Source organism: Labrus bergylta, chromosome 19 (assembly GCF_963930695.1).
Source record: "Labrus bergylta chromosome 19, fLabBer1.1, whole genome shotgun sequence".
NCBI lineage: Eukaryota > Metazoa > Chordata > Actinopteri > Labriformes > Labridae > Labrus > Labrus bergylta.
Window position 1 is genome coordinate 73,255 of NC_089213.1, and position 27,910 is coordinate 101,164.

At 44.0% G+C, this 27,910-nt stretch overlaps 1 protein-coding gene across 1 annotated transcript in view; it reads left to right on the forward strand.

Moving 5' to 3' along the window:
• LOC110003023 (uncharacterized) overlaps positions 1–27,910 on the forward strand; it is a 59,661-nt gene that overhangs the window by 19,235 nt on the left and 12,516 nt on the right. The window contains exons 4-11 of the mRNA XM_065948212.1: positions 5,201–5,326; positions 6,070–6,182; positions 9,568–9,684; positions 11,208–11,368; positions 14,562–14,631; positions 15,326–15,443; positions 24,587–24,648; positions 26,179–26,349. Coding sequence (XP_065804284.1) covers positions 5,201–5,326; positions 6,070–6,182; positions 9,568–9,684; positions 11,208–11,368; positions 14,562–14,631; positions 15,326–15,443; positions 24,587–24,648; positions 26,179–26,349 — 938 coding nt within the window. The remainder of the gene's footprint in view (positions 1–5,200; positions 5,327–6,069; positions 6,183–9,567; positions 9,685–11,207; positions 11,369–14,561; positions 14,632–15,325; positions 15,444–24,586; positions 24,649–26,178; positions 26,350–27,910) is intronic.

Genomic DNA, 27,910 nt, shown 5'->3' on the forward strand with positions numbered 1-27,910 from the left:
TTTCTGCGTTTCCTTCCTGATCACACCAAACAAAACGAACCGCAGACACGAACCTTCACACTGCATGTAAATTTACCTGAAATGAGCGTGATCTAGAAACACAGTTAAGCAGTGAGTACAGTATGTTATTCTTCTTTTCTCTAGTCCCTCAATTAAACAACTTTTATACACGAGGGGAGGAGTCAGCCGGCCGTCCGGGCGATGTAAACAAAGTGAAGATAGGACTCTGAAAACTCTGAAAACATCACAGACAGTGGGACTCGGGTGTTACACCCATTGTAGACAGTCATGACTCACAGAGTTATTTTCAGAGGATAGACTTGATTTCTACATTTAAGTGTGAAAAATCACATATAAAGCCTTTAAATAATAAAAAATGTATAATAATAAATCAGATATGAAGGCTGCTCGATTGTGTCAAATGTACTAATCAGGATGATTTTGATTGATGTAGCGATCACGGTGGTTAAACTTGACCACTCGTTGATTTGAGTGTGCTTCACCATCATTAATCAAACTGAAACACTGTGTTCATTCAGCCACCAGGGAGCTCTCGAGTGAGTCATATCCTTACATATACTGTTCTTTGATTCACCTGCGACTTGTTGCAAACGGGGCTCCACAGTAAGGTTCAGGAAGTAAAAATCCTGTTAATTCTCTCCATAGCGGATCTGATTATCAGCCACTAAGAAGAGGGATCACTCGCAATGCATTGTGGGATGTGTAGTTCTTTGACTCCGGCCTTGGTGCATGTAAGTTTCCCAGTCCTGAATTGAAATGAGAAATGAAAGGACATCAAGTAAGAGAGACGAACAAAGATTCTAGATCTAACTTTTAGACAGAATATGTGAAATGTTTGTTCTTTAACACACACAGATACAAACACTCCTGTTTTCATTACTGTAGTATTGTAGCTCAGCGAGTCATCTTAACTTCTCGGCGTCTGCTCAGTAAATGAGAAACAGACGAGGACCTAGGCGGACCCCGGAGCCGGCGAGCCAGCCAGGAGAACACGTCTTAGCTGGGATGATAAGGAACACTTAAACTGTCAGGGGACCAGCAGAGAGGGACGTGAAAATGGAACGAGCGCAGACAAGTTAAGGCCGAGCGAGTGTGTGTGTGTGTGTGTGTGTGTGTGTGTGTGTGTGTGTGTGTGTGTGTGTGTGTGTGTGTGTGTGTGTGTGTCAGCTGCAGTGGCCTGGCCATCACTCATTTTGGCAATTCAGAGATAAAAGCCTCTAACAAAGAAGAGTGCAGCGAAACTCTCCAAACAAATAACCAACTGGGGGCTTCAATAAGAGCGTCTGAGGAGTTTGTGTGGACACAGCGTCCGCTCGGGGTCATTCTCTAAATACGTGACTTTGTCTAGTAAACTGCGGGGGGGGGGGTGAAAATCCTGGTGGGGTCACACCGTATTCACACAAGAAAATGTGATGATGAAATCCAGACATATACCATATCTGACTGTTGAGGAAATGACTGAGACTTGACTCCACACAATAAGACTCAGTTGACTCAGATGGCTTACGTTGATGAAAGTTTATACATCAGATGAATACTCATGAGGAGACATGATTCAACGTCACACTTCTGTTCTCGTGTCTTGCTCAATCACATCTGCAAAACTTTTCAAAAGGCATTGCATATATCTTAAAAGACATTATCATTATCAGGGTCACATTGACCCACCTAGACTAAACTGTGACGTCTATAACGCTGGAGCAGACAACAAGTCTACCAAACATCCTTACAGATATAAAGGGGAAGACCCTTTACTCTCTAAGCTGTACTTGGTTTCTAGTCACAGTTGAACTCTGTCAGGTCTGACTGTCATTAGAGAACAGTGAATAAACCTAGTGACATCTGTACATTAGAATCTAAATAACTACAGAAATTCCACCAAACTCACATTCATACTTATAAATAAATTGCCTGAAAGCGAGAGAGGACGTCGCACCACCAGAGACGACAAAGATGGTTTCAGTTGAATAATGCCATCAATGACCACATATCCGACCACGGAAAATTTGAGTTAACCTTCAAAGACAAGGCGCTGTCACGGCGTTCGGTCATCAGACTCGTCAACACGTGTCAACCCTGTTACCTGAATATGTTCACCTCTGCGTCCAAAAAGACAAAAACGTTGACGGCCCACATGCTAACTAAAGCTTCTCAAACCAATAGGAGACTTCTTTGTGGCTACGTCCTCTCTGTCCTACGTCCTTCAACTGTGTTGAACCAACACGGTGAAACACCAATCACCTTCAATTGAAGTCAGAAAAGAATAAAAACGACGAGCATGTGCTCTCTCCTCGTGGTCTGAACCTTACTGAGCTCCGAGAATGACAATTATTCATTCACGGAGAAATCTGTAAAGTAAACACAAAAAGCTACATTTCCTTAGCTTCATGCGTTGCTTATATATTTGACCGGCGCCCGGCGCACTGCTTATCTTCCAGGTGTGCATTGTAGTCCAGAAGATATGCACATGATATTTGCATAATCAGCCCCCTGAGCGGTTACTATGAAAGCATTATGCATGAAACAGCTCCTGGTTGTCACATGTTCCATATGGAAACGGGTTCATTAATGGAGTGTGAACCTCTTTCTTTTAAGTTTATTGCACCGTGATTACAGGGCCATCATCACATCAGTATGTAAATGTAAATGTAGCTCATGACGTGACGCTCCTCGTCGTGGTGTTTTCTCTCTTTGAAGCAGATTTTCTTTCTTGTCCCTGTTGCTCTCCAATGCAGAGGTCACCAGTGTGAGTCCGTGGACCTGCTGGGAACATGTTGGCATGCAAAATTGAATAAGCAGCGCTGTCGCTTGACTCTGAAAACGGCTGCTAAAATGTCCTTGAGGAAGGGCGTGTAAACCTTATTAGCCCCAACCTTAACCCGCCATCTGCCCCAGTGGATCCGCTCGCTGGCACCAGAACCGGATTCACAAAGACGATGTGACTTCACTTGACTTTCCTGAGTTAATCACAGAGTATAAAAATAGATCTGCTGTTGTCCAAAGTGAGTATAAAAGCAGTTAGGAATCAAACGCCTGCATAATACAACAGCACAGCTTCTCAGATCTCACATCACAGCTGAGAGCGCCGTGAAAACAACACACAGATGATTTACGTCCAGGATTAGGTAAATCAATCAAAGGAACCTTTTGTGTCTGCAGAGGCAGCATGTTGGTATTTACACGCTGTCTCTGATTGAACCATAATCAAAGCGAGCAGACAAGATGTAAATGAACATAGATCCTGTGCTTTGGTTACCTTGTAAAGAAACAAACACCCTGGTTATGTCAAGGTTTATTAACTGTTTATTAAGGTTTATTTTGGCTTCACTTCTTAAGAGTGCATTGGGTTTCTATCAATTCTGAAGTCAAAAAATAAATAAAATCGAAACAATGAGCCCTGATATGTGAAAAAAACAGCACCTGTTTCTACACCTGTAAAAATAGTCCACTTAAATACACCAAGCAGGATTTAAGACTTGCAGCCTCTGAGTCCTCATGACTCACAGCTCTGCAGCTCGGCCTTAAAGGCACAAAGTTTAATGGATGAATCCTGATGTCTCCACCTGCAGCCTCGCAGTTTGTCTCTGCAGGGGAGCGGCAGCTAAAAGCCTCACACGCACACAGAGCTGGTTGCCATTTGATACCTCAGCACACAGTCGGGTTCGATTTAGCGTCTCTTCCTGGATGTAACACTGAGAGACAAAGGTGTTGATGAGTGGGCACAGCAGCCCGGCATAGTCTCTGCGGTGCTGTTTGATTAGTGTTACAGCTGCTCCCGCTGCTGCCGTCGACAGAAAAGCCCCACTCATTTGGCAAATCTCCGAAGTTTGGGCTTGTTTTCTCACCAGTTAGACTTGTACCTGTTACTTTAGGAGGGTGGGATGTGGAGAGACAAAAATCTCCAGTTTCCAACCAAAGGTTTTTACCTCTACTGCATCAGAGTGCATTTTTTATGCAGTTAATAAAAACATTAATTTCTAAGAGTGAAAGCAAGTTCTTAAAGTCAGGGTTGGTCATTTCCTCCAGATCCACTTTTTAAAGATTCTGGTGTAAATTGTCTTTAGGTCCTGACAGAAATTAATAACTCATGTTCTCTGAAAAAGGAACAAAGAAAATCCATCATCTGTATCAGTTTGTAAGTCTGTAAAAACTTCAACCAATGTCTGCCACGAGGTACCAATCTGATGAACCAATCAGACGCCTCCCTGTCTCCCTGCTCGCTCTCTTGCGTGCTCTAGCTCACACTCAAAGCTCGTCTCCGATGACTTTAGGAGTTTATACTGTGAGTTTACTGACCGCTGAATGAGACATGAGACAACGTAGTTACACAATGACAGAGATGAGCTGAGGTCGGCTTCTGGAGAGACGGCGCTCATGCATGTAGGTGAGGGGGCGTGGCTTTAGAGGGAGCACAGAGGGGAGGGGGTGCAGATGGAGCACTGAGGGAATGCTACTTTCACAATCATGCTAGTTATAGAAAATGACCAACCCTGACTTTAAGTTACAAGAAAATGTGGAATATTCTCCTTCCATTTCCTCGCAGGTCAACACTGGACCAGAGTGTTTTAACGCAACAATCCATTGAAAACTCTCAAAGTGTTCTCTTTTCACTCTCCATCTTCCTTGCAGTTTTTTTTCTGTCCGTCCCTGTGTCTTTGTCGATCCTAAACTAAAAAATGTACGCTCAGCACTAGTGTCCTATAGTTTCCATCTAAAGGGCGTGTTAGAAAGATGGACAGATGGGTTAAGACACACAGGGTAGAGCGGTTTCTTTTTGCCTTTGCTGACACTTTTAAATTGAGGTTTTTTTGAATAGGCAGAGGGGCCATCTCTTCTCATCTTTGTATTCCCTCCCGTGTGAGGCGGAAGTTGGGTTAAGTACTTTGTTTTAAAAAGAAATCAGATTGTGGCTCACATCACTTTACTCACACAGGTGCATGATGCAAACAGCTTCAAGTTCATGACAAGGAGTAAACACATGCAACTTGATCTTTGGCCTCATGAACTTGGGTCTGCTGAAAGTTAACGAGCGGACACACACTCTCTGTCCAGAGTCCAATAATGACACTTTTCCATTTGGTGAGTATTACTCTGTAAAGTAACACTCAAAGTGTTACTTTACAGATATCAGGCACATTTCTGACACCTTCTCTAACGTGTGTGTTTGTGTGTGTTGCAGAGCCCTACAGCCCGGCCGTGTGGGTGATGATGTTTGTGATGTGCCTGTCGGTGGTGGCTGTCACCGTCTTCATCTTTGAGTTCTTCAGCCCCGTTGGATACAACCGCAGCCTGCAGAGCGCCAAAAGTAAGAGCCAGTCACACTCCGGCGTCGGCACGCCAATCAAGCCTCTCCGCTGATGCTCATTTCGCAGCATTAATAACGAGCTGTCACTTTGTCACTTATGTAAGCGAGAGGGGGCTGATTTGAGGAGGGTGTTTGCTCAAATTATGCAAAGTGTCTGGCTTTTTTTTTTTTTTTTGTCTGCACATGAGTCAAAACAATCACTCCACACCCACGAAGCAGCCGATTTGTTTTGATTGAAACAGCCGCTGACTGCGCGCTGGTGGTTGGTTTTGACAGTTGAACAGTACTTGTCAGTTCATCATTTATCTCAGCTGTTTTCCCGGCTGCTTCCGAGTGCATCTTTTTCAGATAATTATTTAAAAGTGTGACTCATTACTAATAAACTTACACAGGCAGGCTCGTGTTGAGTTGGAGTGATAGCTCTGGTTTGGAAACAAAACTGGGTTGAATTCACCAACAGTGCAATTTGATTTGATTAAACTTAGTCTCCATTCAGATGTCTTGGCCAAGACTTTGTTGTTAAAAATATTTTGTAACTCAATGTGAAAACTCCAGGTAAAATGAAGGTGAAATAAAAATAAGCAAAAGATTACTCTACTGCAACCTTATACGTTTAGATTTGGAGCACAAGAGTTTTCAATCATTTTCTGAAACTTGTTTTCTTCTTTGTACACGTCTCTCTCTCTCTCTCTCTCTCTGTCTCTCTCTCTCTCTGTCTCTGTCTCCCCCCCCCTCCCCCCCAGAGTCAGGTGGTTCGAAGTTCACAATCGGGAAGTCTGTGTGGCTGTTGTGGGCGCTGGTCTTCAATAACTCTGTGCCTGTGGAGAATCCCAGAGGAACCACCAGCAAGATCATGGTAATCACTTGTCCTGATTGATTCACTGATGAGGTGAATGACTTGCCGATCGCTTGATTGTTTCATTACCCGGCAGTTGGAAGACCACTCACCATAATTGACTGACTTTCAGGTGAAACACTGACTAGCATGGTGGTCTTCTACCTAATTTAAATTGATATATATATATATTTCACAATCTGCTTAAAATCTGCATCATGATAATGTCTTATTTGCACCCATGATGTTTTTTAGAATGCATCAGTTAAAGTCCTTAAACTACAGTTTCAGTTAAGTAAAAATTAGTATTTAACTCAAAGAGGAAGACAAAAAGCCCAGGCTCTCTTAAGGGAAAGAATACAACTTTTATTCCACATGGATGTTTCATGGTGACTAGCTAAAATGCTAAAGCATGATTAAGCATGGTTGGATGGTCAACCAAGCACAAAGCGAGTGGACTCAGAAGTTGCAAATGAAAGATGGATGCTTGGATAGATTGAGGGTCAGACGGATGGATGATGACAGGATGGATGGATCATGGATTGATGGACTCTACAACTACGAACATCCTAAAACTGTTCCATCAAACTCCACCTCTCACTTCCTCTTTTTTTGTCAACCTTACTTTATCACCTGTGGCTTTTCGATTTAAATCGCCAATGGAAGTCCGGTCCAATGGAAGTCTTAGTGTGCACTCAATACCACACATTCTTCTTTTAAGCATCTTATTTGTACACACATGTTGTTTCTTCATTCTGCTCCAGCTGGGTGTTTTTCCTAACAGAGCAGCAAATCCCTACTTTGTGTTTTCATAAAAAGTAGAACTCACAATCTTCATGAGCGGCTGCAATAAGTTTAGGTGTTTTTATTCTCTTGTTTCAACATGGGTGGTCTTTTAATACCTGCTGTTTCTCTCTCACTCCATGACAGACAGAGAAAATCAGCCGTAGACCTGCCTCCATTGGTGCAAAGGAAAGAGTCACAGGCGGTTACAAAAATGTGAATGTCCTGTAGTTTTCCAGAATGCAAAATTATGTAATGTAAAGAGATCATTGGGGGTTAAACACGTTTCACTAAAAGAGGTCGGAGGAAGATTTAAAGTTTTTGTTTAGTTTACGAAGTTAGTTTTTGGTGAAACCATATGTCCGTGTAGAGCAGGATCATGGTTCCATACTTGAAAAAAGGTTGTTATTTTTGGCCTTTTATGAAAGACTTTCTGCCTCGGCCACCAGGGGCCATTTTTGGTCAAATCGATCTAAAATAAAACATTTGACAGCTAAGGACTGTGGTCTTTTTGTATCTTGTAACTAAGACATTGCTTTAATGTAATTGTGCACAAATTGTAATTTACAAGACAACCGGGCGAAACCGTCCCGAGGAAGAGAATATGTTTACCTACGATGTATCCGAGTATAATCTACATGACGTTTTTATCACAGCAGCACATACAGCAACAGTATGGCAGCTTATAGTAGCAGCTCACGCTTCATCATGTTGCGGTGTTTGACGTAACATCCGGTGTTTCCAAGGCAACGATAAACATGTTGTGGCTTGTCTTGGCGGCAACAACGACAAGAAACGTCCCGTTACAACTGGGGAGGAGCAGAGAGAATCACTCCGATGATTCCCCGCCAGTCTTGACGTCATCTTTTGTTATTGTTATGTTTGACAGCCCCCTGGTGGTGGAGTTTACATACTGTACATTTTTAAATAAGAATACAAGATCAGTTTAATTGTTAATAAATGTATATTCAAACTACTTCTCTTCATTTGTTCATTATTCATACCTGCTTAAGCTAATTCAGGGTCATAAATGTCCATCCCAGCATGCAGAACTGGCAGCCATGTATTAATAATATCAGTCTTAAAAGGTTGAACGTCAGCCTATGGGTGATGAATCGGGAGTCCAGCCTTCAGCCCTCCTGTTAGGACCCGTCCTCCTGCTGAAGCCTCATTGAACAAAAACCCATTTCATCCTCAGTCACTAAGACTGCTGCTTTTTTTTTTTTTTTTAATCATGCCTCAGTGGCCAGGGGTATGAGTGTTCATTTTTCATATTATTCATTAAGAAAATTATGCAAATAAACTTTTGGCAGAGCACTGAAGAAGCAAATAGCCCCGTTCATCAAACTCAGTTTCTCAAACTACTCCTCGTCTCTCACCGGCTGCCTGGCTCAGTGTCAGCAGTAACAAGAAGCAACCTTCTGAACACATACACATCTCTATACCAGGTAGGTCTTTACAACCTTTCACAGGATATTTTATATCAGCTGCAATACTGTGGGTCAGCTGGAGTCATTCAGGCAAGAATTTAATACGTGTGAGGCAATACCACTAATAAAAACAAACGTGAAGGTCCCGTTCTCCAATTGTTCTAAAGGTGTTTGTAAAGCTAAATGTGCCTAACAGATAATGCTAGCAATAAAAAGGCAACACGGAATGATCTAACAAGGAAGCTTGACATTTATAATCCTCTCTATTGTTGTTGAAAAGACAATTAACAGCACATCAATGAACCACACTGTTGCACTGGGTGACATTTTCCTTTCATTATCATGAATGCTCACACTGTACTGTCGCTTGATTTGACCCATTACTGCAGCACATGAAGCAGTGGATTGCCAAATATGTGTCGATATGCAGCTGAAAAATACTCCCCAACTATAGCACTGAAAGACTAAAAGCTGCTGCTAGACAACCCAGTTTTCTTAATGTTACAGCGTTTCTTTGGGGGATGTTGGTTATAAGTTTAACCCTCGGTTGTCACTCAATTGACTTAATTAAATATACCTTAGGGCAGTGCTTCCCAAAGTGTGCCCCCCCCCCCCCCCCCCCCCCCGGTGGGCCGTGTGGGTACTGCAGGTGGGCCGCGAAAAGCCCTCCACCAAGTTTAAAAATAAAATAAATATCACAATAATGATGATTTACCATGAGTCAACCCTTTAAGTGATTAGTAAGGTGTGTCATGACTATTCATGGACATAATGTTAAGTAAACATTGGTGTCTATCTTGCCATATTATCATTTTGTCATGTCCAATAATTTACCCTTTTTTTTTGTTTCAAAGTGGGCCGTGGCAGTTTTATGTTTGGGAAAGGCTGTCTTAGGGTGTAGATAAGCCTATGGAGGTAAATGAGATCAGGATGGATGTGGGTGAGATCACAGTGGATGTGAGTTGAAACATCTTAGTCCCATATTGAAAAAGACAAATATCTTGGATGGCATTTAGTATTTAGGATGTTGAAGTGTCATGCTGTTGAATACAAATCTTCCCTCCGGGCACTGAACAGATTCAGCTGTGGATTTAGAAATGAATATCCAGGAAGTCCCTGGAAACTTAAAATACTCTCCACCTGTCAGACTCAGCACTCATTAATCCTCCTCCTCCTCCTTTCTCCTCCATCAGGTGCTGGTGTGGGCCTTCTTCGCTGTCATCTTCCTGGCCTCCTACACTGCCAACCTGGCTGCCTTCATGATCCAGGAAGAGTACATCGACACAGTGTCAGGGCTGTCCGACAAGAAGGTACAGTGTGGGAGAAAATGATGAATGTAAGGACGGAGGCATGGACAGATGGATGGATGAAAAGATGAATGAATAGATGGATGGATGAGGGTGCTTGAATTAGGGTAGTTATACGGATGGATGGCTTAATGTATGAATTAATGGATTTACTGACGGCAAGATGGATGGATGGACCAACGGACAGAAGGATAAATGGATGGATAGGTGGATTGACCGACCGACGTACAGATGGATGGATGCGTTTGGAGATTGATGGATGGATGGATGGAATAGAATAGATAGACATATGGATGGATGGATGGTTGGAATGGACAGATGGATGGATAGAATAATGGTCCGATGGATAAATGGATGGTTGATTGACTAGATGGCTGCATTTTTGGAGATTGATGGATGGATTCAACAGATAGATGAATGGATGGATGGATGGATGGATGGATGGATGGTTGGATGGATGGATGGATGAGGGAAAGATGGATGGATGGATGCATTTGTGAATTTGGAGATTGATGGATGGATTGATTAGAGTAGATAGACATATGGATGGATGGACCAATGGTCCAATGGATAAATGGATGGATAGGTTGATTGACCGAAGGATGGAAATTGATGGATGGATGGATTCAACAAATGGATGGCTGGATGGACAGATGGTTGGTTGGTTGGATGGATGGATGAGGGTGGATGGATGGAAGAATGGATGAGGATGGATGGACAGAAGGTTGGTTGGATGGATGGATGGATGGATGGATGGATGAGGGTGGATGGATGGATGGATGGATGGATGGACAGAAGGTTGGTTGGATGGATGGATGGATGGATGGATGGATGGATGAGGGTGGATGAATGGATGGATGGATAGATGAGGGTGGATGGATGGATGGATGGATGGACAGATGGTTGTTTGGATGGATGGATGTATGAGGGTGGATGAATGGATGGATGGATGGATGAGGGTGGATGGATGGATGGATGGATAGTTGGATGGATGGATGGATGGTTGGATGCATTTGGAGATTGATTGATGAACAGTCAGTTATCCAGATGAGCTGATAGATGAAAAGATGAGAAAGAAATGTGACTTTGTGGGATTGTTTGCAGAAACGTGTTTGCATGATGCAAGACTTTGTAAAAAACAAGTAAACATGATGATAGAACAAAAAAGTAGACAAAGGATGTTTTCTTTATTTTCCCCAGAAAAGAAAACAGTGTACAGCCTCCTTCCAAATGCTCCCTGTCTCCCACTGTTCTTTTATTTCTTAGTGCATTTCAGAAGACACCACAAACCTGTATCCTGCTGCTGTGACACTTTAAAGCCTCATCCGTTTTATCGCTCCCCCCTCAGCTCTTCACAAAACTGCCGCACAGAGAGGACACTCTTTGAAAGTGTACAATCTTTGTGGCAGTTTGTCCTTCAGCAGGGATCAGCTCCGCTCTTTCTCTTTTCATCTACCTCTCTTTTACCCTCTTTCTACCTGTCGTATTGCTTCAATCTCCTTCCACCTCGGTTTTCTCTCATACAGTTCCAGCATCCGACGGAGCAATACCCCCCTCTGCGATTCGGCACGGTGCCAAACGGAAGCACCGAGGAGAACATCCGCTCCAACTATCCAAACATGCACCAGTACATGATCCGCAACAACCAGAAGGGCGTGGAGGAGGCCATCGACAACCTCAAGACTGGGTAAGGAATGACAATAAGGTAGGGAAAGTTTTGAAAAAAACATCTTAAAGATAAGTGTGAGGACTTTATTTATCAGAAAGAGAAACATAGGAAAGAGGATTGAATCTAGATCAAGTTTAATTGATTTTCTGTTTGGCTTTTTCAGTAATTATCCATAATACTCTCTGGTATATTGTTGGGCTAAGAACGCTACGTATCTATGGTCCCCCCATGCAGGTGTTTGGACTGCACCAGATTTGTCCTGACTTAGAATCTCCTTGGTTGTCTTCTCCTCGATGATGGATGCAATCTGACCGGTATCGCTGGGTGAAATTCCCACGCAGCCACCATAATTTATTAAACATTCAATTGCATATAAAAAAAGTAAATTACAAGTCTTTAATTGGGTGTTTGACATTTGGGAAACCCATATTGTTCCAAATGGCAAAGTCTATTCAGGGAATTGCCATTCAAAACCTTTTCTGACCTGCCCTAGTGTCCACTCGGGAAATTGAGCCCCCCACATACAAAGAGTTTCCAACACTACAACGGACAGTTAGTAGAGGAGAATGAATAAAACAGACACACAGGCTGGGCCCAGAGTTTGTACACACAGGGCTGATTCCCACCCCCATTTAATGACCTCGAGATGATGAAGTTAGAAGGTCTGTGTAAGTATACAAATGTGGTTTCATAAGTTAAATATCAGATGAAACCAAAGATAATTACATGATACAGACCAGACCTGAGGCTCAGAGTGGAATTCAGTGTTGAAAAATGAGTGGAACGGTCATGTTGGAAATGCTGAATACCTCACTCAAGATCAATCAAGAAACAGGCAAAGAGGTGGCGCCTCCTGTCCAAGGGTCCAACACACCCACCTGTCAGTCAAATCATACTCACCCATAATTATGCAAATGTAGCATTACTCTCCTCCTTAAAGGCTTTATATGTGATTTTTTGATCCAGCAGATGTCGCCCTTGAGCACCAGCATGAAACCAAAACAATTTGCGCTGCATTGTTGTGTTAGCATGCTAATGCTAGAAATCTTTATTATGCTGGTATCTTCACACTGCATGTAAATTTACCTGAAATGAGCGTGATCTAGAAACACAGTTAAGCAGTGAGTACAGTATGTTATTCTTCTTTTCTCTAGTCCCTCAATTAAACAACTTTTATACACGAGGGGAGGAGTCAGCCAGCCGTCCCAACGATGTAAACAAAGTGAAGATAGGACTCTGAAAACTCTGAAAACATCACAGACAGTGGGACTCGGGTGTTACACCCATTGTAGACAGTCATGACTCACAGAGTTATTTTCAGAGGATATACTTGATTTATATTAAATGTAAGTGTGAAAAATCACATAGAAAGACTTTAATATAAGTAAAACAGATCGGTTATGAAAACAATTCACCCTCAGTAAAGTTTAAACTGATAGAGAAATTAGTTTTTGACACCAAAAGTATTTTTCTAACCAGACCGTTAACATGTTTATTTCTCCTTTAAAAATAAACATTTTAACACAGGACCTAATGGAGATTAATTTACTTTTGCAGCGAGCCTCAAGTGGACACTCGAGGAACTGCAGTTTCTTTTGCATTTCTGCACTTTTTAACAAACTTAACCTTTGGTTTTGTTTGGCTGACAGTGGTGGTTTGCATCGTGAATCTTTAAATGAATGGATATTGCACAGCAATAGGCAGTCAGGCGGTGGTTGGACAGAAAATCTTGTTATCGTGCTTTTACTTCGACCGTCATCCCCATTGGTTTTAGAGAAACTGCTTCATTCCTCCTGTACTCCAAACGTCAGAACTGCAAACCTTTAGCAACAGCCCATCCTTTAAACAGAAAAAAATCTCAGCACTGGCTGCCACTCAGGCGCTGCTTATCTTCAACAAGGGGGGGGGGGGGGTCTCTGCCTGTTGGGCCACAAAGTACACAAAGCACTTGTAATAAAATGTACACTTTGGAGTGGGAGGAAAGGGAGGAGGGGGGAGTAATTTAATGCAGATGAGGAAACACACACACACAAACACACACACACACACACACACACACACACACACACACACACACACACACACACACACACACACACACACACACATTTTTGCATCCCAACAAGCAGCGGCCGCAGTCTTTAGCAGATCTGACGTACCGTGTTATTAAAACTCCCATGATGCATTCCTTTTTATCATCCTCCTTGTTCCTCTTACATCAGTCTCTCCTCCTCTCGGTCTCACTCTCACTCCCCGTCTTCTCTCGTTATTCGCTGTTTATCTTCCCATCGACGTCTCACTCCCTACAGTCGCTTTCATCCCGACATTATTTACAGAGGCAACATTAGTTTTATCCGTCAACGCAGAGCGATGCGACAATTCTTATTTGATTAAGCTGCAAAATGTCACCTCTCCATCTCTGCCTCGCACTTTCTTCCTCCCCCCTCTTTCATCTCCTCCTCCTCCTCCTCCCTCATTAGGTCCTCGCTCCCAGCTCATAAACTCCTTCAGCTTCAGTTTGCACTTCCTTCCTTCCCTCTCTACCTCCTCCATTTTCTCTCCTTTTTCTGTCACCCACCTCTCCTTCCTCGTGCACCGCCTCCACCTCTTCACCTCTTTTCTCTGCTCCATCCATCTCCTTCACCTGAAGACTGCTGGTTGCACAGTGCAGCTCCTCCTGTGTGAATATAAATGAATGTGAGATAGAAGAGCAGATGATGATGTTTCAAATCCATCAGCTGATACTCACATATTCATCAACAGTGTGAGCTGAGCTGTTACAGTCATGGTATTACCTCATGCTGTGGTGTAGTGAGGAGCGGGTATACTCCTAATTTATGTCTCAATGATTGGTCCATCCATCCACCAAAGGATTCAGGTCTTGTGTTCTGAAGAGTGACTCAGTCATGACACCCGGTGTGTTCCCTAAACACTGCATGATTTAGTGATTAGTGTGTGATTTTAGACACAGCCTACCATGTCTGACTCTGACATGTTGAACAGTTTTTAATGCAATTATTAGGTGGGGGTAAATTTGTTTTCGAGAAAGGAAGAAGCTCTTCCATGTTTCTGTTTTTAGAAAGTGGTCATCTCAGCTCGGGGTTTAATCCATCATCTCTGTCACTCTGCTCACCAGACGCACTCCCTCTGTCGTCATTTAGCTCCAGGTCAATGATTTCTAATTTTCCTACCTCCTCGCTTCCCCCGGCAGGAAACTGGATGCCTTCATTTATGACGCCGCGGTGCTGAACTACATGGCCAGAAAGGACGAGGGCTGCAAGGTAAGAAATGTCATTTTCTCAGCGCTGCACTCTGACACTCTCAGACACAGTGAAGTCCTCCGCACCCTGCAGCAGCTGCGTCCTGCGTTCTGCAAAAACTACCAGATCTCCAGCACGTCCAGACTCCTCCTGTGTGAAGAAAACTAGCATGCCAAATAAGCACTTCTACATCTGCATTAAATAAATCAAACACATGGCATGCCTTTGGATTTGTCCCTCGAGGTCGGTAGCTTGTTAATATTGTCATTTTTGGACAGCACTGGTGTTGATTTATTTATAAGTTTGCAATTGTTACAGCTCCCACAGCTAGAATGAAAATCCAACCCAGTGATCATTTGTAATAAGGTCTGTGGGAGACCTGAGCTGCCGGCAGCTTTGCACAACAGCCTCTACTGCAGTAATTATTACAGCTGATGTGGATCTATATTAATTCCTCCACTGAAACAATATCCCACTCTCAGCTCTGGGACTTCTGGGGGTGTTGATATGAGAGCAGAGCCAACTGTTTGGCATCCATGCGACAGTGACAGTAAACATTACGGCACAAATTAAGCTAATTTCCATTTGCTTAGCGCCATCTGCCTCTATGCATCCCACTCTGTCTGGGGATCTGTGTGTGTGTGTGTGTGTGTGTGTGTGTGTGTGTGTCTTTGAATGTATAGGTGTTTTACATGTTTGTTTTATATTCTACAAGGTGATGACTATCGGCTCTGGGAAGGTGTTTGCCACCACAGGCTACGGCATCGCGCTACACAAGAACTCCCGCTGGAAACGTCCCCTGGACCTGGCTCTGCTGCAGCTGGTCGGAGACGGTAAGACGGACGGGTGGAGGGAGACGTTACCTCTAACAAGAGAAGCAAGTTCCTGCAAGTTTGTGGGCCTTTTTGTTCAGCAACAGGTTTTGAAGGAGGATGGAGGAGAATGGGGGAGGATGAAGGAGAATTTGTGAGGATAGAGGAGAATGGGTGAGGAAGGAGGAGGATTTAGGAGAATGGGTGAGGATGGAGGAGGATGGAGGAGGATGAAGGAGAATAGGTGACGATGAAGGAAGATGGAGGAGAATGGGTGAGGATGAAGGAGAATAGGTGACGATGAAGGAAGATGGAGGAGAATGGGTGAGGATGAAGGAGAATTTGTGAGGATGGAGGAGAATGGGTGAGGATGAAGGAGGATGGAGGAGAATGGGTGAGGATGGAGGAGAATGGGTGAGGATGAAGGAGAATTTGTGAGGATGGAGGAGAATGGGTGAGGATGAAGGAGAATTTGTGAGGATGGAGGAGAATGGGGGAGGATGAAGGAGAATTTGTGAGGATGGAGGAGAATGGGTGAGGATGAAGAAGGATGGAGGAGAATGGGGGAGGATGAAGGAGAATTTGTGAGGATAGAGGAGAATGGGTGAGGAAGGAGGTGTAACAACACCACAGGTAACTGAACCCAAAAGCACGACTCACAACGCAGTCTTTGATTGGGGGGAAAAAACAGTCTTTACTCTTTAGGAAGACACAATCCAAAAAAGTGATCAAAGAGGAAACAAAAGGCTTGAACGCTTCTCACAGGGGTCAAAGACGAACTGGCACAGAAGGAAGGGAAGCTACAGACTAAATACTAAAGGTGAGGGGGAAGACAACGAGATGCAGCTGGGAACAATCAGGGCGGGGCAGACAATCACACAGGTGGGAAACACATGAGGGCAGGAAGTGATAGACGAGAATGGGTGAGGAAGGAGGAGGATTTAGGAGAATGGGTGAGGATGAAGGAGGATGGAGGAGAATGGGTGAGGAAGGAGGAGGATTTAGGAGAATGGGTGAGGATGGAGGAGAATGGAAGAGAATGGGTGAGGATGAAGGAGGATGGAGGAGAATGGGTGAGGATGAAGGAGAATGGGTGACGATGAAGGAAGATGGAGGAGAATGGGTGAGGATGGAGGAGAATGGGTGAGGATGAAGGAGGATGGAGGAGAATGGGTGAGGATGAAGGAGAATTTGTGAGGATAGAGGAGAATGGGTGAGGAAGGAGGAGGATTTAGGAGAATGGGTGAGGATGAAGGAGGATGGAGGAGAATGGGGGAGGATGAAGGAGAATGGGTGACGATGAAGGAAGATGGAGGAGAATGGGTGAGGATGAAGGAGAATGGGTGAGGATGAAGGGGGATGGAGGAGAATGGGAGAGGATGAAGGAGAATGGGTGAGGATGAAGGAGAATTTGTGAGGATAGAGGAGAATGGTTGAGGATGGAGGAGGATGGAGGAGAATGGGTGACGATGAAGGAGGATGGGTGAGGATGAAGGAGAATGGGTGAGGATGGAGAAGGATGGAGGAGAATGGGGGAGGATGGAGAAGGATGGAGGAGAATGGGGGAGGATGAAGGAGAATAGGTGACGATGAAGGAAGATGGAGGAGAATGGGTGAGGATGGAGGAGAATGGGTGAGGATGAAGGGGGATGGAGGAGAATGGGGGAGAATGGGTGAGGATGAAGGAGAATGGGTGAGGATGGAGAAGGATGGAGGAGAATGGGGGAGGATGAAGGAGAATGGGTGAGGATGGAGAAGGATGGAGGAGAATGGGTGAGGATCTCAGTGATTGGGCATCATGTGTCTGAGTACCTGAAAAAGGATAAAAACACAGAGATGGAATGGTTCACATTGTCTCTTTTCCACAAGTGTTTACAAGTAAACAAACAAGGATCTGCAAAAAAGTGCTCATGATGGATAGGCCGGGTCTTTGTAACATAATAATGAGTAAGGTCTTTTTACCTGCTCTTTTGTAATGTTAAATTACAAAGAGTAAGGTCTTTTACCTGCTTTTTGTAAAGTGTCTCGAGATAACACTTGTTATGAGTTGACGCTATACAAATTAAAATTGATTGAAATTGAAAAAAAGCAACAATGGATCACAGCAGCCTAAAGTGAGGTTACGTTCCTATTTTTCACAATCAGGTACAAAGACTGAAAGAGTCCCAAAATTTGTGCAGGGTGTTATTTTGTCCCAGTTTTCCAGGGGAAATATCTTTCTCACTGCCTGCTTCTAAACTAAATGTAATGTTGTGATCTCTCTTCGATTGACTGTAATGTTTTGCTCTCCTTTCTTCCTGCCAGCAGCACTTTATGAACGTTAGAGAGGTGGCACACACACAGCCAGGAGAGGTGCTGAATAACTTTTACAGAGTAACCTTGGCAGCTTCCAGTAATTTAGTTTGCCATAGTCAGAAGGACTCTGGTTATTAAAATAATAACTTGTCTTTTATACATTCATAATGGCTGGAGAGCCTTTTCACGGCTGGAGCTCAGCGAGGCTAAAAACAGCAGTAAATCTATGTTCAAGGTAAAAACCATCCAGACTGAATCTGCTCAGAGTTCACTTCTCTATAAACTAAAACAATAAGGGGAAGAAGCAAAATAAAGATGTCCACGCTCCAATGTGTCTTTAGTCAACAGCAGGGATCTTTGTTGAGTCTAGATGTCCAAGATTTGAGCAGATTTCCGTCGGTTTTCCTCCTTTCCCCTACTGATGGCAGCCGAGGGGGCGTGGTCAGGAGGAAAAGTGACCTCATTGCATACCCTCTCGACATATGGGAGGGATGGACAGCGGGTGTTGTCAGATGAATTACACCCCATACATTGAAATAAATTTGACATTCTGACGGAGGCTAAAAGTTGATGTGACTTGTCTGTGCTCATATAACACACCAGAAAGTTTGAAAAGGCTGCAAAAGGGAATTTACCTGCAGCAGCACTTTTCCTCAGACTTCGGTGAAGCAAAGTGGATTCATTCTGAACATTGAGGATAACTCGATGTTTGCAGAAATGGCAGAAAATAGAGTTGAAGTGAACGAGAGCATCAAAAAAAAGAAAGTGCATGGTAGTCAGAAATGTCGAGAGTTTGATTTAAACCAAAAAAACAGTTCAGACATTAACAGACCTGCTGTGAATTAGTTTTGGGTTGATGTCGCTAATCAGGCTCCTAATACTGTGCATGAAGAATTTAAACCATGAGTCATGCCAGCCTCATAACCAACCCCCCAGCCAGCACACACTCCACTCTGACCCTCCACAGGTCCTGTAATTGTTCCTGGTAATTTGTCTCTTTGTTAAAGATTGCATTTCTTTTTTATTTAGCACGACTGCTCGGTCACCAGATTGCCTCTCTGGGGAGCAATTTAGCTCGTTGGCAATTAGCATGCTTCAGAGTGTGTGTGCAAAGAATGCCTCAGCGCTGGCAGTGACAGCGGCTCCCAGGAGCAGCCGACAAAGAGGCTGACTGCAGGTGGAGTCTGACAACGCTTAAACTCAGGGTTATATCTTTAATATAAGAGGGTGACAATAAAAAACATAATGGGGCGAGAGAGGGAAATGTAAAGCTTGTCTTATATTATCATTTAATGTTGAAGTTGAGGGGTGGCTCGTATCCCTCCCCGCTGAATTCCCAGGTTTAGTAAACTGTTAGGATCTGTGTTAAATCCTGGGGTCGTGTAGGGTCATGCCTTCACCATCTTAGAGAAACAAAACTCTGCATCATACCAGTGAGGGCAGGAGTGATTCTAGAGTCTGTTGGGGCCCTAGGCAAAAATTCATTGGGGGCCCCTCCAACCAGCATTTCTCACCTGTTTTCCAATACCTACCTGTCTTCCTCTTTCTCTCTCTCTTTGTGACTCATTGAAAAATGTGGATTTTTAAATCAAAAATGCATGACACGCTTAGCAGGGCAATGAGAGGGAGCGCTGTCAGATGGGGCCCCCTTAGGGAGGTATCCTACTGTCACTGCCACTGCTGTGGTATAAAGTTTGTGAGCCCTCAGGGGCCCCATACTGGTCCCTGACTGGGGGGGGGGTTTAAAGGAAGACGGTGGACACTGGGAAGGCTGAAAAATAAGTGGGACAACGTATGTCCTTGTTCTCTGCACGACAACACGTCTGAGGTGTCTTTGGCCCTCAAAGGTGAATAAATGGAACTTTCTCACTCATCACGTCTCCACTCAACAACAAGCTATATTACAGCCACCACAAGCCTTGTACTGCTGACCAGCTGCCATTTTATTCATGCGATGGAAGTTTTTCAGGTGTATGCTTGTAAATGTAGTTCCCAGGTGGCGAAACAAACTACCAAACTCCATTCAATATGCAGAGTCTCTTTGCACCTTTAAAAAAAAGCTAAAGACACAGCTCTTTATGAACATCTACCACCTTAATGATATGGATGATGATTGTCGCTGCCAGAGAGCTAAACAGCAACATGCTTCTATCAAACTAGCAGTCTGAGAACCGACACACATCAATACGTTTGATTCATTAACCCTTCTAAAGATCGAAGCAGCTGTGAGTCAGGTCCCTCTCGTCTCCACCAGCGAGGTGCGGGAACACATTCTGTTACAGCTGCTGAGTCTGGACCTGGACTCAAATCCCACAGCGACACGTATCCAAAATTCGCCTCCGCTCCTCGACTACTCTGTGTCACTCACACTGATTCATGCTGACTGAGCAGAGACAATAAAAAACAGCTCACAGAGAAAAGAACGATAAAAAGAAAGTGGGAAAGCCGGCAGCTTTTGGCATAGAGGGTAGACAACAGCCTGCAGGAAGTGGATTTCTTTTTTTCCACTTCACTTTGAGTCTTCAGAGACACATATGTAGATTTTGATGGTACACACTGAGGAGAGAGAGACGGATTTTTATCTAAACCTTAAAATTGTATTTGAATGTTTAGTTTAGAACGACAGTCAAACCAACCCACAGGTCGTTTGGGATCAACATGGAAAAACAAACGTTTAAGAAAACAAGGAAAAAAAACAGAATTGAAGACATTCCCTTTAAACTGACATGTTGCCTTCTTTTTTTATTACTCTTACTGAGTCTTTAAAAAAGGCTTTATTTGTGATTTTTCACACTTAAATGTAATATAAATCAAGTATCTCCTCTGAAAATAACTCTGTGAGTCATGACTGTCTACAATGGGTGTAACACCCGAGTCCCACTGTCTGTGATATTTTCAGAGTTTTCAGAGTCCTATCTTCACTTTGTTTACATCGCTGGGACGGCCGGCTGACTCCTCCCCTCGTGTATAAAAGTTGTTTAATTGAGGGACTAGAGAAAAGAAGAATAACATACTGTACTCACTGCTTAACTGTGTTTCTAGATCACGCTCATTTCAGGTAAATTTACATGCAGTGTGAAGATACCAGCATAATAAAGATCGTTAGCATTAGCATGCTAACACAACAATGCAGCGCGAGTTGTTTTGGTTTCATGCTGGTGCTCAAGGGCGACATCTGCTGGATCAAAAAATCACATATAAAGCCTTTAACCAAAATGATTAACTTTTCGTCTTGTTCACGAGTGAGCGTAGGATGGACCGTGAGATTGATGGATGGATTGGCTCGGCGTCAGCAGTAAGGTGGGCAGGTGCCGGACCGTTATGATGAAGAGCGAGCTGAGCCTGAAGGCAAAGCTCTCGATTTACAGATTGATCTTCATTCCAAACCTCACCAGTGCTCATGAGTTTTGGGTAGTGACCGAAATAATGAGCTGAAATGAGACCTTTTGACTATTAGGGGTCAGCCCTAATGTTATCTCACAGACAAAGATGTGACATAACATTTGCAGGTTTGTTCATTTTGTGTAAATGTCACTTTAAGATTAAACGACTACATTAAGTCTTTAATGTTTTCTCTGCCTTCTAGACGACCTAACGCTGTTCTCGGGTTTCAAAAAGAACAGAAAAAAATAAGAGGTGGTTGTTAAACTTGTTCTGGCAGTTAGACAAAAACATTGTGGCCCTGGCTTGTTGGAAGTTTGATCCGACCCTCGTAACTCAGCGTGCCTCTCAGAATTACCCTTGAAAAGATGTTAATACTTTAAGGGCTCAGACTCAGTCGAAATTAATTACACTTCAACACCTCTTCAAAGCAGAAGCACCGAGACACCCATCTATTCAACATGAAAATATGCACCCTCTCTCAGGGTGGTCAACTGACTGGTAACACTTTCACCTTCAACACAACTATTGTCTGTTCCAGTCAGAGGAACAGCAGTGACTTTACGACGGGAACAAAGCAGCTCATGTCAATCTATCAATCTTTATTTGTGTTACGCCAATTTATAACAAATGTTATGTCGAGGGGCTTTACAAAAACTCTGTTATGTTACAAAAGCAAAAGGGGATGGAAGGTTTTCTCTTTTATATTCCTCGCATTCCTGTTGTCCACACTTCCTTGCCGCTGAGGTGGAGGTTGGAGCAAGCCAGCGGTGGTTGTCGGGGCGACACAGTCTGATGGGGGGGGGGCATCTGGTGGTAGTAGTGTCTGATCTCCTCGATGAATGGTGGAGGACCTCCCGGGACGAGGCCTCCTGTGCTAAGGGCGCACTCACATCCCGTACCGGGCTTAAGCGTGATTGTCCCCCCTCCCGCGCTGGCCTGCACTCACATTGCTCCAGGACCAACCGGGCCTGAGCATGGTTACCCCTAGACTTAACGTTGTAATACAAAAATAAAAACAAAAATACAATAGTGGACAAAAAATTAATAGCTGGCACTCAGGAGGATATAGCCTTAATACTTTTCAATAGACCAATAGGTGACCCAAACAGCTGTAATGAGGTTTCAGGCAAACTGTGGCTTAAATTAAGCAACAGAGACAACGCTTCATTTGCGGGTAACCAGCTAGAAAATGGACTACTGCACCCTTTAGGTTGGAACCAAGAAGCTGTTTCGAGTTAATCAGTGTAGGTTGTTTAGAGTCGTACTAACAGTGGGGGTGTCGTGTCATGGGGGTTTCTCACATTGTCTCCTGACTGTAGGATGGATCAAAAAGTCACACATTCATCCTTTAAGAAACAGTAACAAACAATAAGAGACAATTCAAATGTTCAAATTGGATAACAATGAGGATAACAATCCCTAACATGTTCAATGGATTGAACATTTAAGAGGTCAGAAGCTTAGACAGAATCCTGTTTTTTCTTTTTTGCACTTAAGGGATCCAATTGAGGCGTTTTATAAATGTGGCTCAGACGCAGGTGAAGCAGGTGATGCTGCCTGTATGCAACCACTCCAGGGCTTTCTGCACAGATTGGATAAAAAGGAAGGTATTTATAATACCACTGGGATGACTGGAGAATGAGTGGCTGTAAATCCTCGCTCTTGACCAATGTAAAGATATTAAAAGGAAAACAGGCACATCCTCCAGGTTCGAATAAAAGTGAATTAACCAGGATTGAATCCCCTCTGGACTGTCAAAGATCAACAGAATGACAGATGAATTTAATTAGAAGCTCTGGCTTTTCCCCCCTCTGTGTTTGCACATCTCCCTCTTTTCATTTTGCTCTATGGTATTTTTCCTCCTTGGGGCTGGTGGTGGAGGATACCGCTGAAATGCTGTCAGCTCTATGTGTGGGAAGATTTCTCCCAAAAGAGCAGCTTTCTGCGCCGCCGACTGCCATGATCAACGTATTCACCGGGAGATAAAGAGGGAGAGAGCCGAAAAGCCGGACAGGGAGGGAGAAAAGAGCCCATTGAAACTCGATGAATTAGCTCATGGTAGTAAGCCGCACACAGAATGAACATGGGGTGTGCGTTGCCAGGATATGAGCGAGGCGAGCGCAGGCAGGGTCGATATGAGCTGAGCCTCGATATAATTCAGCTGTCAAGGAATGTTTGAGTTCCCATACATGACTGCTGGGGAAGTGAAACGTGGCACACAGAGACTCACGCTCAACTCAGATTTATGTTTTGTTCGAGCTGATTTGACATTTCAGTCAGTTGATGTGAGTGTTGATGCTGTAATCCGTGCAGCAGCAGGGGGGTTCTAGACGGCATTAATTAACCTCGGAGGTCGATTAATATTGTAACTGTGAGCATCGGGAACTGGAACTTCCTTTGACTGGGGAGTGTGTACAGTCACAGAGTGTGTGTGTGTGTGTGTGTGTGTGTGTGTGTGTGTGTGTGTGTGCGTGCGTGCGTGTGTGAGAGAGAGTTTAAAAGCCCTCTGCAACCGGCTGGGTTGAACATCTATCTGAATAAGTCTCTGTGTACATTTCCACTGCCTCATCCTTTTTGATTAATGCGTTAACAGCCGGCGCTCAGAGTCCCATTACGCTGCAGCTCCCGGTGTTCTTCACGTGTGTGTGTGTGTGTGTGTGTGTGTGTGTGTGTGTGTGTGTGTGTGTGATTCTGGCAGTTTCAGCAGGAGGTGTGATGTTTGTGTGCCTGCCCCTTCCTTTCATCTCCGATGCTCTCGTCTCGTCGCCGTGCCCTCAGCGTGCCCGCCTCAGATGGCCGACCATATCAAAGTTTCTCTCTTTTTCACTCTCATCACTTTGGCCTCTACTTCTCCTCCTGCTAACTATCTCTCTGCGTTAGCCTCTCTGCAGTGGGCCAGTGTTTCCTTTCACAGTCATACTGATGTTTTTCTCTTGGGTTGTAATAAGTAACATCTGTAACACAGAGCAGTGAAGTCTTGAACAAATTAATTTACTTTGTTCCGTTCACCATGCACAAGAGAGTGACTCTCTTTCTCTGACTCTCTCTCTCTATGCCACAACATTGACAGCTGTTCATCAAGGTCGTAAGTGTTCATTGACGCTCCCTCCCTCTCCCTCTCTGACTCTCCTTCTCTGATTCTTTCTCTCTGACTCTCCCTCTCTCCTTAATCTTGGTTAAAAGTCAAGTTAGCACTGTCACCATTGCGCCAGCAGGCCGAAGTGTCTAACAGGCTGGACACACAACTCTACATTCAAGGCAAAAAAATCCAAGAGTAAAAGGCATGAAACCAAGTAATAAAACCCCTCCACACATTTAAATGATTCAACAGAGCAACAAAAAGAGAATAAAGTCAAAGGTTATCAGATCTAAACCGCTCTGTGTTCACCATGAACATTACACCCTCTTTCTTTTCTCCTTCTTCAAAGTTGTTAACGTTTCTTTTTAACCTCCGGTTCTCTGTCTCCATGTTTTTGTCCTTGCAGATGAGATTGACATGTTGGAGCGTCTCTGGCTGTCTGGTATCTGTCACAATGACAAGATCGAGGTAAGACATGTCATATGCTCTGCCTTCCTTCCATCAGCGTTGCACGCCGTCAGCTTCCATATGAATGAAATGTGCTCCTACCCTCACTTGGTAACCTCGGTTATTAAAATGAGCTAAATGTTAAACTAACCTTGTGAAACCAAGCGGCCTCCTTTGCTGTCTGAGGGAAAGCTGATGAGGTCCCTCAGGTGTCCACTTCAGGACGTTTGTTGTTTTCTTGATCCATTTTTACAGCAGAAATAAGCGCGCTGACAGCCTGTGCCGCTCCGTGCTGCTGAGACCGCAACCTGTTTGTCTTCGTCCGGTGTTGACGGGCGAGGGTGCACGTAATGCACACGTATCTGGTGGAAGTTCTGGGTACCAGTTATGCATAATTAGGGGCGTGGTTGATTTCAAAGTTTAAAGTTAGGTTGAGATAGCATGTAACCGCCGTCATTCAGTTTCTAACACCCCTTCAGGACCAATGATTGACAGCGCTGAGCCTAAGTCTGTTTTTATACTCAATGTTTTTCTCCCACTCCCCCCCCTCGGAGAAGGATTTCTGCTCCCCACCTAAAAGGGCCAAGTCTGATGTTATACCATCAAGATTGTGAAAATAAATATCCCCATGAAGTTTGTCTGTACAGACATTGATTGAGGATTGAATATTTCTGTGTATTTTTAACCCTTAAAAGGTGACACAGCAGAGCGGCCACATTGAAATCTTCAAGTCTTAATATATTTATTTAAAGACGAGATGTTTATCCAAAGTCATGATTTCAAGTTTTAATAAAAAGGAAATGTGCAACTTTGAAAAAGAAAGAAAGCTTCATCCAGCCTGGAAGTGTTTTCCCCCTCTCTAAACTATAGTAGAGTTGCAAACTACAGCTTGTAATCTTGTAATCATATAAGTGCTTCACATCAGCAGGCGCCCTGCATTTTGTAGCTGTTTCCTGTCAATGGTTTGGACGATGCTTGCACAATTTACAAAACTGTAGCGCCAGGTTCCACAGAGGAGGGCTGAGAGCCTTTGTTTAAGAGGTTATTTGTGTATTTTTTGTTATTATAAAATTATAATTGCTCTGCAGTCAGAGGGAGAAACAAACCAAACTGAGGGTGTAAACACGTCTGCACATGCACCCGATGCGAATGTCCCAAAAGTAACCAAGAGCTTTGATATGAAGAGATAATAATTATTGATTCAGGAGTGAACGAAGCCTGGCTGCTGATGAGAGCTAATCAAGTTGAAAGTGAATAAATGAAGCTCCCTGGAAAGCTGTTTGTTGGATGTGAAGCAGAGATTTGGTGGTGACTGACATGTTTTGGTCTCTGCATCAGTGTTCTCAGCACAGGGACTCTAAATATCACATATGGGTGCTCTGACATCCAGTGACAGCAAAGGATTCTCTATTGAACTGCTGCTGGTGATTAACTTTTTATCTGCTGTCTGGGAGACAAATAGGCTCTCGTTAGTCATAAATAAACTCTCCTGTCTCCGCTCTAATCCGCCTCTCTTCTTCCTTTTCTGTCCTTCTTGTTCCCCCCCTGCAGGTTATGAGCAGTAAGCTGGACATAGACAACATGGCGGGAGTGTTTTACATGCTGCTGGTGGCTATGGGTTTGAGCCTTCTTGTCTTTGCCTGGGAACATCTGGTTTACTGGAAGCTGCGTCACTGCATGAAGCGTTCGGGCGGGATGGACTTTCTTCTGGCCCTGAGCAGGGTAAGTGACAGACCTCCCCACACCACTCAACACACACTCCAGTTTAAAGGCAGGGTTGGTAATTTCCTCCAGATCCACTTTTTTCAGATTTTGTTTGAAATTGTCTTGTTTGAAATTGGTCCTGACAGAAATTACTAACTCATGTTCTCTGAAGGAACAAAGAAAATCCATCATCTGTATCAGTTTGTAAGTCTGTGAAAACTTCAACCAATGTCTGCCACGAGGTACCAATCTGATGAACCAATCAGAGGCCTCCCTGTCTCCTTGCTCGCTCTCTGCCTCTTGTGTGCTCGAGCCGACAATCAATAGATTCTGGCCCTGAATGCTTTGGATTTGTTTGGACCAGAAAAGGTAAGTCACCCCCACACGGCCGTTTTGGACGCCCCTCGGTTCGCCACATATGAGAGCCGTTATCAGGTCAAACCAACAGGTGTTGCAGAGTTCTAGATATTTTTATTGTTAGGGTTAATCCAGGATTTAGGGCATTCATCCTCAATACAAAGGAAATACTAGAAACTGGGGCGCCGGATAGCCTAGTGGTTATACCGTGCGCCCCATGTACAGAGGCTAAAGTCCAGCAATTTAGAGTCACCAGTTAACCTAACGAGCATGTCTTTTGGACTGTGGGAGGATAGGGAGAACATGCAGACTCCACACAGAGAGGCTCCTGAAGGATGGGATCCAAACCAGGAACCTCCTCACTGTGAGGAAACAGCACTAACCACTGAACCACCATGCAGCCCTGTTTGTGACATATAGATGAAAAAAAATGAAGCTCTCGCACTGATTGCGGTCACCAGGTCCACTCCATTAAACCGAGAGATATTCTCGTAGCAGGTTAGTGAACAGTTTTCAGATGCAATCAAGAGATGCATTGCACAAAAGAAGGTTCCACTCAATATTTCTGCTTCTGGCTGGCACTGAGGAGGAACAATGAGGTGGAGCCAGACAGAAACATCAATGGTATCCATCCTTGAAATCCTGCCAAGGGAAGGACAACGGGTCAACGGAAGAGTGATCACTTAAGTTGTTGCACAGCCAAAACATTTAGCACGGCTCCTGGAAACATTAAGCGCCGGTTCTGAGACAGACTCGAAGAAGAAGCGAGGGCGGAGGTTTGAGAGGCAAGAAGTTACTGGACAGAAGCGAAGAAGGTGGAGGGGAGACATCAAGAGAATGGTAGAAAGAGAGAGAGAGAGAGAGCGAGAGAGAGAGAGAGAGAGAGGTGGGAAGGTAGAGGAGGGAAACTTGAAGATAAGAGAAGCTGGGGGTTGGGATGGCAGAGGCAGCGGAGAGAGTGGGAGGTGAGGGAGGGAAAGAAAACCTTTGAGATAAAGGAGGAGCAGGGAAGATGGAGGTGAGACTGTTGACGTGGGAAAGAGGAGACATTCTCGTTTGTCAGACGGCATTGATGAAATACTTAGTGTGCGTGTGAACCCCTTTTAGTGAGGGACTAACATTTCAAAGGGAAATATGAGGTTGTAATTTATAACTGTCTCCAACATGACAAATCTGAGGAATGACAAAAAGAGTCCAGCGTACCATTTGAGGTTAATGCTCT